At 58.4% G+C, this 17,103-nt stretch overlaps 1 protein-coding gene across 1 annotated transcript; it reads left to right on the forward strand.

Annotated features, from left to right (window-relative positions):
* The first annotated feature begins 27 nt into the window (after positions 1–27).
* On the forward strand, positions 28–11,991 carry TMPRSS13 (transmembrane serine protease 13). The gene is made up of 13 exons (XM_027790445.2): positions 28–892; positions 6,253–6,424; positions 6,783–6,884; positions 7,658–7,780; positions 7,868–7,997; positions 8,283–8,375; positions 8,455–8,498; positions 8,786–8,945; positions 9,087–9,259; positions 9,713–9,811; positions 10,105–10,247; positions 10,397–10,549; positions 10,667–11,991. Exons 1-13 carry the CDS (start codon positions 509–511, stop codon positions 10,679–10,681), a joined length of 1,791 nt encoding a protein of 596 aa, XP_027646246.1. The 5' UTR covers positions 28–508; the 3' UTR covers positions 10,682–11,991.
* The last annotated feature ends 5,112 nt before the right edge of the window (positions 11,992–17,103 follow it).

Raw genomic sequence — 17,103 nt, forward strand, 5'->3', positions numbered from 1 at the left:
GCAGCCAAGTGCTGGGGTGAGCAGGGTGTGTGGCACTGGGGGTCATGGGTCTGGGGTCTGGGTATCAGGAAGCACATGATGGAGCTGGACCTTTTCATCTCAATATTTTTACCTGTTCCTGTCCAATGTGAGTTCTTGGTTAAGCAGAGCATCCCTAGCTCATGTCCACAGAGGAAGTGGGAGACTGCTGCTTTCTCCTTGCACAATGTGAAAGCATTGCTCCATTAGCAAGGGAGTGAAAAAGCCTCTAGAGAAACTAGAAGGAAATGGCTTTTTTTTTCCCTCAAAACAGGGCATTCTGGACTTCTCGGTCACCTGGGGCTCAGGAGAGGGCTTTTTCTGGGGTTGGACATGGCTGCGCATCCCTTCCTCTCCCATCAGCTGGTGCATGCAGCCTCGGCGGGTGCAGGAGATGTGTGAGTGAGTGTGTGGCAGACACACAGCGGAGAAGGGGGACCCTAGGTGGGCAGGCAGCTAGGAGAGCAGTGAGGAGCCCTTGGTGCCTGGGATGCCACTCTCCCCCAGGGCCAGACCTCCCCTGCTCCCAGACCCCTGGACCTTTGGCAGCAGCCAAGGCTCCTATAGCCCCTGCCCTGGTTCCCCAGCGGCTGGCTGGCGCAGCCGGCAGCAGAGGCAGGTAATTTTCGTGTTGTGCCTGGAGCAGTTGGGAAACAGGCAGCGGTGGAGCTGGGCAGCAGGTCGGACTGGTTTTCCTCCAACACCTGGTGCTGGCGCTGGCACTGACGTACAAGCCTGCTCGGCAAACAGATTCTGCCCTGTCCCCGAGGACCTGACTTCGCTCTGCACTTCGCTGCGCAGCGAAGGATGGCTGTGCTGGAGCTGTGACCCCAGCCCAGCCCTGCAGCGGCCGATGGACGGGAAAACCTCTCCGGTAAGGCACGGGCAGCTCCCCCAGCTCCAGCCCGGAGTATCGGGGGTTGCTCTGTGGCCGTACGGACCCGTTTTCCTTGGGGTTTGGTGGAGGGCCCAGTTTCTCCCTCCTGCTCTCTGGGGTGTTGCCTTCACAGCAGCCTGTTGCTGCTGGTGGGGAGAAGGACCTGGGGTGAGCCGCCTGTGGGGCTGGCTGCCTCCAGCACCCCCTCGGCACATGGAGGGAGGAGGACTGCCGCCGGCATCCCCGACATCAGCCCCATGCTGGCAGAGGAGGTGTCCGGGCCCCCCAGCACCGCTGTTTTTCCATGCTGGAACAGATTTGCAAATTGGGGGGAACCAGCTGGTGGGGAGGGCTGGTGCTGCTGGTGGGAGCCGGTGTGGCTTGGCAGCCATGGGAGCTGCATGCTCCTGAGCCCTTGGCACCTCCCAGCAGCATGTCGGTAGCAGTGGCAGCACGCTGGTGGCCTTGGCCCCCACTGCTCGCTCTTGCCCGCTCTCCTGGCAGTTTTCCCTGTGCTCTTTTCAGGCTGGGTTGACTGGAGCCTGCTTAGTCTCAGCCGCGGGGCCATGCTGAGCATCCTGTCATGGGGAAAACATCCCTCCCCGGCTGGGCACTGGGCTCAGCCCGCCCAGGCGAGGCAGCGGGTAATTACCGCACCAAGGGCTGTCGGCTGTGCCAGCGACGTCCGGAACGTGCAATGATGGGGTGGATGGGGCCCAGGGGAGGCAGGGCCAGCTGTAAGAGCCATCCTCTTCCTGCCCCTTGGCATGCTGGTGCCTCAGAGGCAGGCAAGAGCAGGGGCAGAGTGGGCTTGTGCCAGATCCTGGCAGGGTCCTGAGGGAGAGGCAGCCTGCCCCCAGCATGGCAGTGTGATCCCAGCTCTGCGTGGCCCTGAAAGCAGGCAGGAGCACCGCATCTTGGTGAGGGCAGGGCAGAAATTAGGATGCACATCTATGGAGACAATTACCCAATATTGGGCATCCCCACTGGGCCACCTGGGCTTTGTTGCTTGGATTAAATGGGCCATTTAGGAGTCCCAGGTGCCTCCCTCGGCACTGCAACTGCAGGAGAGTCGCTTCATCTCTCCCTGCCTCGGTTTGTCCATCCATGGAATGGGGTGAGCAGCGATTACTCACCCCCTGGAACATTTTCTGATCTCTGCCTGAAGGACTACTCACACTGGCATAGGGCAACCTGTCGCTGGCCAGGCTGGGCTGACTCAATCAGCACGGCTTGTCCCCTGTGCTTTCAAAACGGCCCTTGTGTGCTTTGGGATTTCACTTCCCCATGTGTTGCCCCTTTACAGCACCAGAGTCTTGGCAGCATCCTCTCGCAGTTCCTGCCCGGTTTGTCCCCGGGACTGGGGTCTGCCCCCTCCCAGGGAGGCACCACGCAGCTGCGGCACTGGAGTGGGATGGATATCACTGGGAGGGAAGGGGGGCTTTCATGAGCTCGGGAGGGTTTCATCCCCAGTAAGCAGGAGGACAATGTCGCTGTTGTGTGCTTGCTGAGCTAATCTGCCATGGACAATCAGCACTCCACAGCCAGGTGAAGGAGCCAGTTCCCTGCTCCAGGCAATGGGCTGTGAGCTGCAGAGAACCATGGTGAGGGGCGGGCTGCTGAGCCCACCTGGGAAAGATGATCGCCTATTTAGGCAGCTCCTTCCAGCTTATTTCAGCTAGGCTGTCTCCCTCCCTTTTTGATGCTCCAGATTTTGGGTAGCTGCCATGCCCTTCTGCTCCACCGGGACACGGCTGGGCCCTGGGTCTGGTTGCAACACCCCAGGTGTTGCCTGGCTTCCTCTCTCCCTCCCACTCCGAAACTGTGGGTGACTGCTGGCTGGTTTCCCTGCCTTCCCTCCCCATCACGCGTGGATCCTGAGCCTCAAACCAGCCCTGACTGCCTTTCCCCTGGTGACTGGCCTCTTCTGGCATGGGTCTGGTGGCCTTGCCTCCATGGCAGGGAGTCAAGCTGGAGGTCAGTGCACATGGCAGCTCATGATGCGAATGGGGTGGGCTTCTCCGGTGGCTTCAATGCTTTTCCCAGCTCTGCTCCAAGCCTCAGAGCAGAGCACAGGAGTGAGGTGCTGTTTACACTCGTGACAGGTTTAGCAAAGGGCTTGTGTTGCAGACAGGCACCATCCACTCATCCCCCAAGCAGCCTGGGCCAGGCATCAGGTGGGCAGAGCTGGCCAGGAGTCCCCCAGTGTCCCCAGCATCCCTGCTCCCCTGGTGTCCCCAGCATCCCTCCTCCCTGCTCATCTGAAAGCCAGGCCTGCCACAGAGAGGAGCTGGTTGTGCTCCAGTCCCCAAGCCTGACGACGTTCATCCCTCAGCCCCCAGCAGCGCTTAAAGCTTTCATGGCTGGTGGAACATTCGCAGAGAGGACGTCAGAAAAAGGGCTCAAACCGCAGTCACGTGTGTGAGATAGGCATGGCTCCGGGTCTGACTTTTACTCAAAAGCCAGCAAAGGATGAGTAAAGGTTTTGTGGGCAGAAGTCGCAGCTCACTCACCAGGGTAATGCACGCTCCTTAACAGAAATATCTTCATAAAGCCGCTGCTGTTTGTTCTCTGCTCCAGTGGCTTACGCTACAGCAACCAGTTATGCAGGTTGCTGGGAGCCTGTGGTAAAAGTTTTGTTAGCTTTGGTGATAGACCTGAAAAAAAAAACAAACCTTGAACTTTAGACTTCTAAGGAAATAAGTAGCTAATTGTTCACCTGAGTGTAAGAAAGGGCATTATTTCTTTCCTGCTAAGAAATAATAAGAGCAGTTTAACCTATAGTGTACTTACGTGTTGATTTGCAGTGTCTGCGCACTGGAGGTGGGAATGTTTTAGTGTCCAGCATCGCTAGCTTACTGGTGAAGCTGGGCTGTGTTTTCTAGTACAATGGAGAGGTTTGTCCTTAACAGCACTGTAATTCTGCTGATCTGATGACTGAAGGGTTATGCTGGCTGCAGGATGAGGCATGTGAAATATCAGACATGCAGAGATAGCATACAAATGCCAACATAAATTATCCTGTCCGGGTATTTATAAAAACCTCATTTACACATAGAGAGGAGAAATTATTTTCCTAGGAAGGGCTCCTGGCACCGATGTGTTGCTTTGTTTCTGCAAAGCAGTGGTGGGGGACCTGCTGGAACTCAGGCTCTCTTGCTGATAGTCTCTGCTTTCTAACAACGGGCACTGAGGGTACCCAGGGGTGTTTCACGGAGCAGGCGTGCAATACTTGCCACAAGAACTTGAATCCCATCGGTGTGACTGCTCAGGCTCATTAGGGAAGGACACTGCCAGGGCACTCTATAGCCCTCCCGGCTGCTGTGCCAACCCAGCCTGGCAGAACACACCGAGGGGCTCTCCTGGGCTCCCCAGCACCTTGGGAGAGCCCCATGAGAAGGCAAGCCCGCAGCACGGCTGTCCTGGGCTTGCCCACGCAGCTGCTGTGAAATTCAGGAATAGGGAGAACCGTCGTTCAGCTGCAGGCTGAGCAAATTCAGGCTTGTTACTGCTGCCTGCCGGGGAAGGGGTGAGGAGGGGAGGGTGATGCTGAGAAACAGAAACTGCCTCTCCTCCCCATGCGTGCAGGAGGCTGGGGAGCTGCTCGCTGGGTTGCTGTTGTCTGTCAATGGCCGGGAGAGGCTAACGGTGCCTGCCAAGGGCCCTGCGGGCGGCAGGAGGAGGTCTGTGCCGGTGGGGCTGACAGCCTGTGCCGGGGGGTAGCCCTGCACACCCCGCTGCTAGCCAGGGCGGGTGGCCAGGCAGCCTTGCCAGGAGCCCGGGGTGCTGTGCCCGCCGGCTCTGCGGCTGGTGCGCCTGGGCTGGGAGCGGTTCCCAAGGCACAGTTAAGAGGTGGGGTCTCCCCTGCCATGTTCGGCTTGGGGCTGAGGCAGACCCTGTGCCGGGAGCGTGTGGCCACGCCAGGGTGCGTGACTCACGGGATAATGCCCAGGAAGTTACACCACTGCATTGCAAGAAAGGGCACAGCTGTATTTACAAAGCATGACCCTGAGCAGGCTCCCAATGTGTTCATTAGGGCTCCCGATTCCCTGCAGGAAACACGAGGACAGAGAAAATCCAGCTGGAAGCGGGCAACCTGGTGGTGGTGGCTCCTGTGCTGCCCACCACCCCCATCCCCTCTGCCTGCTCCAGAGCCGTGCACCAGCCCAGGTGCTGCCTGCTCTGGGTAAGGGATGGTTTGTGGTTATGGGGAAGTGTGATTTCTAGCAGCTGCAGGGCCCAAAATCAGACAGGCTTCCAGAGGGGTGCGTCTGAGCACCCCCCCAGCTGATAAGCAGCCCCCTGGGCGGTGGGCTGGGGTGTGGGTGCCACGCTGCCTGCGCTCTGCTGCCAAAGGCTGGCGGCTCCGCTTCACCCTTGGGTGCCCCTTCTGAGGGGCAGCAGCGACGCTGTCTGCAGGGACAGACAGTCTGAATTTAACTGGCTTCCCTTGAACAGCCCAGTGTGAACACAGTCGGTCGTGGCTGCGTGGCGCTGGGGGACAGCTGGCCTGAGGAGCGAGGCAGCATAGTGAGCACCTGCCGGCAGCAAAGCCCAGGCTGGGCTGTCACTGCCGTGCTGCTGGTGCGTGATGCCCTTGCAGTTTCTGTAAGGCACACAGCCGTTTCTTACTGCTAAAGATGTAACCGAGATCTTACAAATGGCAGAGAAAATGGCATTTATCTTGGGCTTTGTACACAGGTCCTCTCAGAGGGAAAATGAGGGGTTCTTGCTTCTATAGCTGATGGAGTGCTTGGAAGAGTATATCTTGAGGAAAGGAAACAAATACATACTCTTTTGCAAATTCATGGATCAGGAGTGACACAACTGCAGAGCAGCATTCCAGAGTGCAGGACGTTTCAGGGCTTGGAAAACACTGATTATTAAGTATTACTAAATAACAGCTGGAAATTGCACTGTATTTTTCAAATGGCTAATTAAGGATAGATGCATAAATTGGGGCACTAGCCTTGTGGAACTGGGCCACAGCATGACTGACCCGCTGCCAAATACTCGGCTGATCGCTCTGAGCAAAGCTATCAGTTTGGGAAGTTTGGCCAGCAGCCACCTAAAGGGGGAACAGCTCTGTGACAAAGAGGTTTTCAGCCATCCCAGATGACGCATGGCTTGGGCTTGATGGTACAGAAAGAGGCACCGCAGTGGCACCTCTGCGTAGTTTACGGTACTGCGGAGGATTAGCCACTAGTGGCAACGGCTGGCGGTGCTGGGGAGCTCAGCACCGTGCTGGGGAGCTCGGCTCCGCTTCGCCTTTGCCTTCAGAGTTGCCTGGACAGAGGGGTGGCAGCTGCAGGGACTGTCCGGTGGGCATCGCCAGTAATGGTCTCCTCTGCTCACAGACCGCTGCAACACCCAGCAGTGTCCCTTCCAGCCTCCATGCCTCCACAGGCAGCAACATCTTCGGTGCCCGACCTCCGCAGCCTCGAGAAAGTGTCCTCGGCATTAGTTTCAAGCCCTACAGCCCAGAGTGCAGCCCAGCCCCGGCCCCCTGCACGACCTGTGAGAGCACACGTAAGAGGATGGTGCCAAGGGTGGTCTCTGGCTGCCCTGGCCCTGGTCCCACCCAGGGTGGGGAGGGATGATGGAGGGATGCAGGGATGGGTGCCTGTGCCTGCTGCTGGCACAAGCCTTGGCCACAGGCTGGTGTTTCCCTGGGGGTGTGTGAGGGGTGCCAGGGGCATGGGAGAGGACAGTGGCGGTGGCAGGATGGGGGGATGCGTGGCCCTGCTCTCCCACATGTTGTGGGTGCTCTGGGCAGTGGGGCGCATGGGGAGCCAGGAAGCTCCTGGCACGTGCTGGTGGGCAGCAGGGTCCAGGCACCCTGGGGAGGCAGCTGCTCCCCCTGACCCTGCCTGTGCCTTGCTGCCAGGATCCTCCATGTTCAGAGCTCCCTGCATGAGCCAGCGACGGCTCGCGCTCATCTTCTGCATCTCCGTCCTCATCGCGCTGCTCATCGCCCTTATCCTGCTGTGTGAGTGGGGTCCCAGCCAGGGAGGGGCTCGGGGTTCCCTGGGGGGGGGGGGGGGGGGCACCTCAGAAGGGCTGCAGGTCAGCGGAGGCTGGGGGAGCTGGGCTGGGAGATGGCCCAGGGAAATCCCTGGCCCGCAGGCAGCAGGCAGAGATGCGCTCTTCCCACTGCCGGAGTGTTCCTGACATCTGGTGGACAGGCAGGAGCAGATTCCCGGGAAGAGGAGAGCTGCTGCTTCGGCTGCCTGCCTTGGCCGGGGGGCCGGGGGGTGCTGCACTGCGCTTCCCTTTTCCTGGGCTTGCTTCAGGGTGGCAGGGCGCCCCAGCAGCACCCATGCTCACCCTCCCCAAGGCGCAGCGTTACCAGACAGGACCCCGCAAGCAAAGTGCGGTCTGTAGGCGGCACAGGCAGCGAGGGAATCTCTTTAATCCTCCTAACACCAGTCTCAGCTGCTCTAGCTGGTGGGCTTGAAGAATTTGCCAGGCTGAATGCATCTTTCTGCTGGAGCAAGCCAGAAGTGGGTTAAGTGAGAGAGGCTTGTGGCAGCTGAGCAGCACTGGTCGATGCTCGGGACTGGCCAGTCCTCCTCCAGCCCTGCATCTTGCAGCTTCTCACTCTTGGCTCGAACAGCAGCCCTGCACCCGAGCTCACGCCTGGTGTCTGGGCCCCCTGGGCTTGGCAGACCTCCTCCAGACCCCAGTCTGGGTGGGTTGCAGCACCCTCGCCCACAGCGGGCCGCTGCCAGCAGCCTCACCACAGCATCTGCTTGCTTCCAGTTATGTTCTGGAGGTCGCAGACTGGCATCGTGTACAAGGAGCCAGCCGAGACCTGCAAGGACAACCCCGTGCGCTGTGACGGCATCGTCGACTGCTCCCAGAGGAGCGATGAGCTGGGCTGTGGTGAGGCCCTGGGAGCCAGGGGTGGTGGGAACATGGGGAGCCCCCAGGGCACTGGGTACTACTGACCTGCCTGCTCCATCCCCGCAGTGCGCTTTGCATCCGACGAGTCCTTGCTCCACGTCTACTCCAGCACTGAAAGCCAGTGGCTGCCAGTGTGCAGCAGTGCCTGGGATGACTCCTTCTCCAGAAAGACCTGCCGGCAGCTGGGATTTCAGAAGTAATTCCCCAGGGATGGGTTATCCTGCTTGGGCACTGGGGCTCTGCCAGCCCCCTGGGTGTTGCTCTGGTCCTCTTCCCCTGGCCAGGTGCCTGGTCCGCTGTGCTTTTTCCACCAGCACCATGCTTTTCCAGTGGAAGGCTGTGTCCAGTGCTGCTCTGGGCGTTTTTGTCCATCCCTCTCCAGGTTTAGTGTGCAGAACTAACTTCTTTGAGAAGGCAGGGACCAGGCAGTCAGTGCCTACGGTGGGGGGACCCTCACTGCTTTTCTCCTCTCCCCTCCCAGTGCATCACAGACTGAATACATCCCCCTGCACATCTCCGGCAAGAGCCTCACTGTGACCGAGGAGCGAGACACCATCCAGCAGAGCCTCAACAGGTACCAGGCGGTGTTGCCTTCTGGCCCTGCCCTGGTGCTGTAGGGCTGGGGCTGAGGCTGTTTCTCTTCTCTCCTGCAGCTCACAGTGTCTCACGGGAAAGTATGTCTCCCTCCGATGCACAAGTAAGGGGACCGGCTGGCAGGGCAGGCAGCCGAGGGCGGGCAAGGCCAAACACATGCTTGGGAGCACTTTCCTCCCTCCTTTGCACAGGGTTGGGCAAATAGGGCGTTTTCCAGCAAACTGTCTGGGTAACAGAAAACTGCGAAGATTGCATTCCCCTGGCCTGCACTGGCCCCTGCGCATGTACTGAGCACCGCTGGTGTCTGCGGGTGGTGGGGATGTTGTGTGCGCCCCCCTCCAAGCTTGCCTTCTCCCTGAGCCCTGCTCTCAGCCCTGCTCTCCCCTCCAGCCTGTGGGCAGAGGATTTCTGGCCGGATCATCGGAGGAAAGGAAACCTCCGTGAGCAAATGGCCCTGGCAAGTCAGTGTGCAGTACGGGCCGATCCACATCTGCGGCGGCACCATCATCGATGCGCAGTGGGTCCTCACCGCAGCCCACTGCTTCTTCATGTGAGTGCTGCTGTGGGCAGCCTCCCACAGTGCTGCTGTCCTGCCTGGGGGCACCGGCTGCAGCCGGCAGCCCTCGTGCTGGCACTCAGCTCAGGTCTCCCTGTGTCTCACTCCTTGCTGCCTCCACCTCTCCCTGGCCAGGAACAACATGAAGATCCTCGATGACTGGAAGGTGTATGGCGGCGTCTCGGACCTGAAGCAGCACACAGATGGCATCTCCGTCTCCCAGGTCATCATCAACTCCAACTACAGCGACGATCACGATGACTACGACATTGCTCTCATGAAGCTCTCCAGGCCGCTGACGCTCTCAGGTGATGCCTCTCAGCTTGCAATGCCGCAGGGCTGAGCTTCGCTGGGGCTGGTGTTCGGGGGGGGGGCAGAGAGAGCCTGGGGATGCCAGGAACAAAAGGCAGCTCAGGTCCCCTTGGAGCCATCCCCTGGGCTGCATGGGGCTGCTGCCAGCTGAAGCATCCCACTCTGCTGTGGCCACACTGCTTTCACCTGCCTGTCCCGTGGCTGGCAACTGGCCTGTCCTCCCCTGGCAGGACCAGTGCTGTTGGCATCAGCATCGTGCCGCACACTGTGCCCTGTGTGGGTAGGACACCGGGGGCCGGCAGGGACCCTGCCCGGGTGGGCGCAGAGGGGAGTGTTTCCTGCATGCCACGCTCCTCCCTAGCCACAGGGCTGGTGACTACAGCAGCTGTTTTGCTCCTGGGTGACTCACCCCTCTCTCCTTGACTGGTTTTCAACATGTGTCCCTCCAGCTCAGGTTCGCCCAGCCTGCCTTCCCATGTACGGCCAGCGATTCCAGACCGGCAGGTCCTGCTTCATCACCGGCTTTGGGAAGACCAGGGAGAATGAAGGTGAGGGAGGACGCTGGCTTTCCGCAGGCAGCTCCTGCATGCCGCAGCCCGACCTGAGAACACAGCGTGTGAGAAGAGCAAGCGTGGCTCTGCTGCGGTATTTGAGGGCTGGTTTCACAGGGGTGACTTGCAGCGATCGCCCTCCTGGCTGTGCAAATCTGTAGAAATAAGGCCTGCAAGAAATACCGGCTTCCCCCCTTGCTGCTGTGGAAATGCTTGGTGCTGCGGGGGAGCCAGGGGGTGATGGGGGGACACAAAGCCCACCCTGCCCCATGGCTCCTCCTGCCTTGCAGATAACACATCCCCCAAGCTGCGGGAGGCAGAGGTGAAGCTGATTGACTACAAGATCTGCAACAGTGACAAGGTGTATGAGGGCTACCTGACCCCACGGATGATGTGCGCTGGGTACCTGCAGGGAGGGAAAGATGCGTGCCAGGTGAGCCGGGCCACATGGTCCCACCAGGCTAGGTGGTGCAGGACTGGCAGGGCTGCCCGTTTTTCCTGCATTCCGCTGTTCCCTGGCTGGGTACCAGCAGAGGGGCATCCCCTGCCTCCACTCCTCACTGCTCTGCCCCTCTGTGCCAGGGTGACAGTGGAGGGCCCCTGGTCTGTGAGGACCATGGCCGCTGGTATGTGGCCGGGGTGACAAGCTGGGGGACAGGATGTGGCCAGAAGAACAAGCCCGGTGTTTACACACGTGTGACAAAGCTCCTCAGCTGGATATACAGCAAAATGGAGGTGAGGTGGCATGGCAGGGAGGCTTATCAGGTGGTCCTGGGTGCATTGAAAAGGGGCTGTATCCTCCCCAGTGCAGCCCCTGGCACCTCACCCTTGCTCTCCCTCTCTCCGTTGCAGAGTGAGAATGACTAAAACCCGGACGGACACTTGCCTGGGCTGTGCCTCTCCAGCCAGCGCGGGCCCCTGCCCTTCATTGCTGCCAGGGCATGATGCTACCAGCAGATCCCCCCTGCCTATCTCTGGACTGTCTGTGCAGCCAGGGACCCATCGCTGCCCCCAACCTCTGAAAATACGGCGCCTACAAAGCGACTCTGCTGCCCTGGCCCAGTGCAAGGGAGAGGTGGCTTGGTGGCGGCTGGGCAAAGCACCCAGCCCGGTGGCACGCAGGGGGCAGCAGCCCGTGCCGGCAGCTGGCCGTGCCGGCTGGGAAGTGCCTCCTTGCCCTGTGTCTGTGGTTCTCCTTGTGTAAATAGACATGTCCGGACCAGGATGTCGCGAGTGCTTCCTGGCAGGACTTGCGGCATGCTCAAGCCGGTGGAGGTCGAGGATGGAAGCAAGGGGCAGGAGAGCCATGGGGTGCCCGTGGTGAGGGAGTGCTCTCCTTTGCATGCTGCTGCCAGGTGGCAGCTGTGCTGCCTTGGGGTGCAGGATGGGGCTGGGCCCCGTGCAGCTGTGCGCCGCACTGCCCACACCCGCAGGGCCACGTTCCCTATTTTTTCCCTGAAGGGTTGAGTGAAGGGGAGCCCCAAGGTGGAGTTACGCTACCGTCTGGGAGGAGCAGTGGTTACTCTCATGTTTGCAGACAGGTTTAGGGCGCCTTGTAAGTGGTGTTCCTCCCCATGAGAGAAATACCTGTTTGTTTATTTTTCCATGCTGTGGATATGGTCCGAGCAAGCCCTCGCTCCCAGGACTGCACGCAGCCGGTCTCTGCCCCCCTGTCTGCTCTGATGAGGCTTTCTGCAGCAGCGTGGGGCAGATCTGCTCTCTGGGGAGGCTGCAGGAGGTGTGACAGAAGTCAGCAGCAGCCAAAGGCCAAAGTGGAGCGTGATGCAGAGCAGCCACTCTTCCCAGGCAGCTCCCAGCCCCTCTCCAGTGTGAGCCAGCCCCCGGATCTCACAGCTGCTTGTTCAGTGACCGTGTTGGATTGCTTCCTCCTCCCTCTGGCTGCTGAACACGCAGGGATCACGTAGCCAGCCTTACCTCCCTGGCCACGCCACGGCAGGGATGCATTTCCCCCAAGGAAACAAGTGCCCACATCTCCCCACGGGTGCTTTGAGGCACACAAGGTGCTACAGGAGATCCCCAGGTTGGCAGGGTGAGCACCCGTCGGGTGAGCCGAGGCTGGCTGCCCATGGCCAAGGCTGTGCTTGTCTCCCCAGATGTGCGGTCAGCTGCAGAGTGGTCCTGGGGAGCCTGGCCACCCTGCACTTTTCTCAATAAATGTTTTGGTAGTGCTCCATGTGGACATGGCTCTTTTGGACCAGCTGGGAAGGAGTTTGGCAAGCCCCAGCACCCAGGTACCAAGGGAGCCCCAGGGAGTGGGGGGAGCTCTTCCCACCCCGGGCTCTGCGCCTGGCCCTGGGCATGGCTCTGGCTAAAGACAGGGATACTCCAGGGCTGCCCACGTTCTCATGGCTCTTGAGGCCCTGGCAGCAAGGCCATGTGTGCTGCGGTGGGCCCGTGGGACTGGTGTGCAACAGGCGAGTGGAGAGCTTGCAGCCGTGTGCCCCCACGCAGCCCGCAGGCAGGGGTCCAGGGATGTGCTCAGCACCCCAATGCATACCCGCTCCTGAGCTGCTCTGCGGCTGTTGCTGTTCATGTAGGCACATGTGATGGAGTGGCTTTTTGCACAAAAGCCCTTAACCCTTTGGGTTACTGCTCCTGGCTGGGAGAAAGGAGGTGGTTTAGGTCTTACAGGGGCTTGGCTCAGGTATGGAGGTAATGTAGGCAGGGAGATGTGAGAGGGTAAAGCCTCTGGAGGGGGATCCATGGGCACGAGCCCTGGGGCGAGCATATCAAAACTCAGCTTGTGAATGCTGTGGACCAGAATAAAATGCTTTCCTGAGAAGGCTGCAGAGGCTGTGCAATTGCCCCGTGTTAGGGAGAGGGCAGTAATACACATTTAGCCTTGAATTTTCCTTGGGAGTAGGAAAGCAGTTACTTGTACCCGTTCTTTGTAACCTATCTTCCTACAGCTGGAAATGTTAAAGGAGGGGCTGGTGCTCTGGGGGGCTCACTCATTCTCTTTGAAATAGCCTGAGGCTGCCTCATGAGTCTGTCTCCAGCTGTGGTGGCCCCTTCCCTCCTCAGCACAGGAGTCCGATGACCAGCCACTGCAGCCTGCCTCTCCTTCCTTGGGAAGCAGGTTGGTGTGGGGGCAATCCCCGAGCAGAGGGCTCAGTGTGGCCGCATCCAGCGTGTCCTGCAGAGGAACTGGAAACACCAGTTCTCCTAAATGGTGCAAGTACCGGACCTTGCATGCGCCAGGCAGCCTGGTTTCTGATCTGCATCACTTATAGCGGGGCCACCTGGCTCTTGATGGACAGCAAAGGCTTGTTTGTCCAAAGTGTGCTGGAGACAGTCTCCAGCCGTGCAGGGGCTCTGGAGCTGCAGAAGCTACCTGTGAAACAAAGATGAGAAATCCTCGGGGTGCGTGGGCTGCTGCAGGCACATCCCCTCCTCACCTCCTGGGAGCATCCCTCGGCTTCCCAGAATTGGCTGCCTGCTGTGGAAAAGGTTATCTGCAGGCAGAGAGCTGTGGTTTGCATTTGAATTTTGGGATAGCAGGTCTAGTCTGATCTACATGTGCGGAAAACACCTACCTCTCCCTGGGACGTGGAGCAGGCGCCGGTGCGCAGGGTGGTCAGTGCTTGGCAGCTGCTCTAGACCTGCACCGAAACAATTAAGAGCTGTTGGCTTTTGGGAAACACTGAGTCAGCCTGACCTCAAATTGCTTTTCAAAGCAGCAGCCCAGAAACCTCCCACAGCATACGTGAGCCTCCTGTGAGGGGGGTGCACAGATGCCGAAGGACTGTTTTCGGTTTACTTTATAGCATCTTTGCTTCGCAGTGAGTTTGGCTGGGGAGGGGGGAATAACCTGCTGCCGGCTATAAGCCGCCCGCAGCTCAGGCAAGAGAGGGACTTTGTAGCTGTGGTGTAAAATCCAGCCTGTTCAAGCTCCCGTTGTAACGGGGCAAGAAAGTGCAGAGCTGAAGGGTTGAGAGTGGGAGCAGAGGCCGTGGGTGTGGGGATGTGTACATAAGTGCTGAGCTCCATCGTGTGCACGCACGCTGCAGGGGTGCTGATGGTGTCCTGCAGCTCTACTCTGGGTTGGGGTGAAGCCTGGGGGGTGTCACGGCCAGGGAGGGAGGGGGCTGGCTGGGCAGGGTATGGGCTTAGGGGTGCTGCTCAGCTGGGAAAACAGCAAGCTGGACCAGAAGTGTTGCTGGGTACTGACACAGCTGGTGCAGCTGGAGTACCACTGAAAATCCTGTTTAAAAATAGAAATGAGAAAATGGTGTGGGGCAAAGCTGCTGCAGCAGCCTTGTGGTGGGTGGGGGCTGCAAGGTGGGGCTGCTGCACCGGCAGCGGTGGGCACGTGCTGCTGCCCGTGTGGGCTCAGCTGTCCTGGTCACCCACATCCAAGAGCTTCAGTGCTTTCCCAACAAGCCCCAAGCATCCTCTCCAGGATGGATGCTCACGTGCTGCCCTGCAGACAGGGCTTTTTGGGAGAACGGGCAGGAAGGGCAAGCGCAGGGTGGCTTAGGGAGGCTGGTCCCTCGGCAGAGCTGGCTGCAAAGCCATCAGCCACCCCCTGCTGTAACAACCCGGGTAGCGGCTTTGCAGGGCATTGGACTCAGGGAAGCAGCAGTGCTGGTGCAAAGGCATTCCTGCCCTGGCCAGTGTGCCACACTGGGTGCTGCCAGCCACGTGGCTGGCACCAGGCTCGGGCACCTCAGTGGCACTGCTCTGTGTCACCTGTGTGCGTGTCCTGCTTGGAGGCAGCAGGGGGATGGTGGCAGCTGTGAGGTTGAGGTTTTCCTCCAGGCACAGGGACCTGCCAGGGCAGGATGCGGGCTCCTGCTTGGGGTCATCCAGGTGTGATCTGTGCTGCTGTGTGACACGTTAGGTGCCCTGTGTTAGGGGCTAAGTGTCAGCTCTGCCCCCAGTCACAGAGGAGACAGCAGGGAGGAACGGGGGCTCTTGCTCCCCGGCACACAGAGGTACCGCATCTTTGCTGACCATGTTACATCTGACCACCCTGCAGGTGCAGCGGTGAAGGCATCGAGGTTTTTGACAAATAAAAGCAGTTGAGATGGTGTAAGAGCAGGGGCTTTGTGAGACTTGCCAGTTTTATGCTGGTCTGATTAAATTGTGAATTCAATGCGTCTTGAGTTATAGACCCAGCTTATATGTGTCCAAAGGCTCTCTGGGATCTCGGGATTTCTACTCATAAAAAGCGCAGCGGGCCCTGCAGAGCAGCAGCTCACAAGGTTTTATTGCTGTTTTATTGATGGCATGCTGGAGAAACAGATCTTTTGAGAAAGAAAAAAACCCCAAAAATTGGAACCCAGTAAGAGCTGATACTGCTGGAACTATGATGCTGGTGACGGTGCCATGTCAGCGAGTGGAGGACCTCCTCCTCTGCTGTGGATTTCACCTCCTCAGAGGTTATTGCTCTTCTGCTCTCTGAAACAGCTGCTCAAAGCAGAGAAAGGATTTCAGCCCCTAATACAAATTTAATTTATTTCTTCTAAACCTGACATCCAGTGGTCTTTCCTCCCAGGCCCACAGAGAGGTATGCTGTGTTTTCCCAAGGGCTGAAGTTTTCTAAGCAGATTAGAAGTGATTAGTTTCTCGTGAAGCTGCCTGGCCATGGCTGTTGTGCTTTGCTGTTCCCAAAGACGACACTATGCAGATGTAGCAGATGTCTTGGACACCACTTTGCCTCTGCTCCTGCAGCATTTGAATGAAAAGGTCCTGCTGCCTGTATCCCCTGGGGGAGCATGGCTGTGGTGGGTGCCAGCCCAGCCCCCAGGAGCCTCTTGGGACCAGCCCAGGCCATCGCTTGCAGCTCTGCAAAGCCCCCCTGTGCGTAGCACCCTGCTTGCTCGGCTGCATCCTGCACTGGCGCATCTTCTGAGACAAGGGGTGCTGAGTGTGGCCCCACATCTGGCCAGGCTTTTCCACACTCCTCTGTGCCTTGGAAATCATAGGCCAGTGTCCCCAAGGAGCATAAATCACAAGAATACAGTCTGGCGGGCACCATGTGAATTACTGCCCATTAGCGGTGTTTTTCCCAAACTCTCCTTTTATAGCTCTTCATTCTGTTGTGTCAAAAGTGATTTGTTTATATGGTTTCAGAGATGACGTTTCTCTGCAAAAATGGTTTTCCCACAGTTTCGGATTGGTTCCCTTCCACAGTCAGTAACATCATCACTTGGCACAGAGTTGCTGAACTTCAGCTTGTGCAATACCTATGCTCGAATAGTGAAAACGGCCCTCGGCAGCTTCAGCACAGGCCGCTGCTTTGTCATTTGCTCCCAAGGGAATTCGGAGCATAAGGAATGACTTATGCCTGATGCATGACAGTGTTATTGGGTTAAATGCAGCCATATGGCTACACACGACTCCTGTCATTGCTCAGTTCTCCCGTGCCCCTGGCCAGGCTGAAAGCTGCGTTGCACTGAACGGGCAGGTGGCAAATGTTTGCAAGCTTTGGCACTACAGAGAAGGGAAAGACCTTAAAATCAGAGGGGAGAGTTCTGGAGAGCAAGCGGCTCCTTCCGTGCCCTGCCAGGCCTCGCTGCTCTGAGAGCACGGGGAGGAGACGGCTGCTCCACCGTGAGATGACACACGCCGAGATGAAATCATGCCCTTGTTGGAGCTGCTGGCAATGCTCCTATTGACTCAAATAGCATGAGGAGATCAGCCCAGCCCCTTCATTAGCATAAATCAGCATCGCCTGCCTGACCTCACCGCTGCTAGCCTGCATTACACTAGCAAAAGGTTTGGCCCAGTTTCGCCAGCAAAGAAACTATTGCTCAGTACGCTTCTCTCCAGCGGTGTGGCTCTGTGGAGCAGATGTTTGCCGCCAGCAACTGCAGGAGCTGCTTTCCCTCGGTGGGAGTAGCGCAGCAGACCCTTCACTTCCTACATTCAGTGGGCTCTCTTGTTTTACCTGAGTCTGTACAGAAAAAAATAAATATATATGCTGCCAGTTTTTTAGACTCTACTTGCTTTGGACAGCCCTTTGCAAATTTGTAAAGAAAGAACTGAAGGAAGGAGAGTGCACAGCACGCCCAGCCGCAGCCAGCCCTGCACCCCGCTGCCTGCATGGGGCTCGGGGTCTGTGGCTCAGCAGAGACCCACCGCGCTCACTGCAGTCCCCAGGGCACCACCATGGTATCAGAATATTTTGTTGTGTGTGGTGGAAAATAACAGCTGCAGAGCGGGTAAGGTCCGAGAAGCCCAAAACTTGATTATAACTGCTTTGATCCCTGCCTCACTCAAGGCGGGGTTATCTCTATGCATTAAAGAGACTTGACATTGTC

This window comes from Falco peregrinus, chromosome 15 (genome assembly GCF_023634155.1).
Source record: "Falco peregrinus isolate bFalPer1 chromosome 15, bFalPer1.pri, whole genome shotgun sequence".
NCBI classification, from domain to species: domain Eukaryota; kingdom Metazoa; phylum Chordata; class Aves; order Falconiformes; family Falconidae; genus Falco; species Falco peregrinus.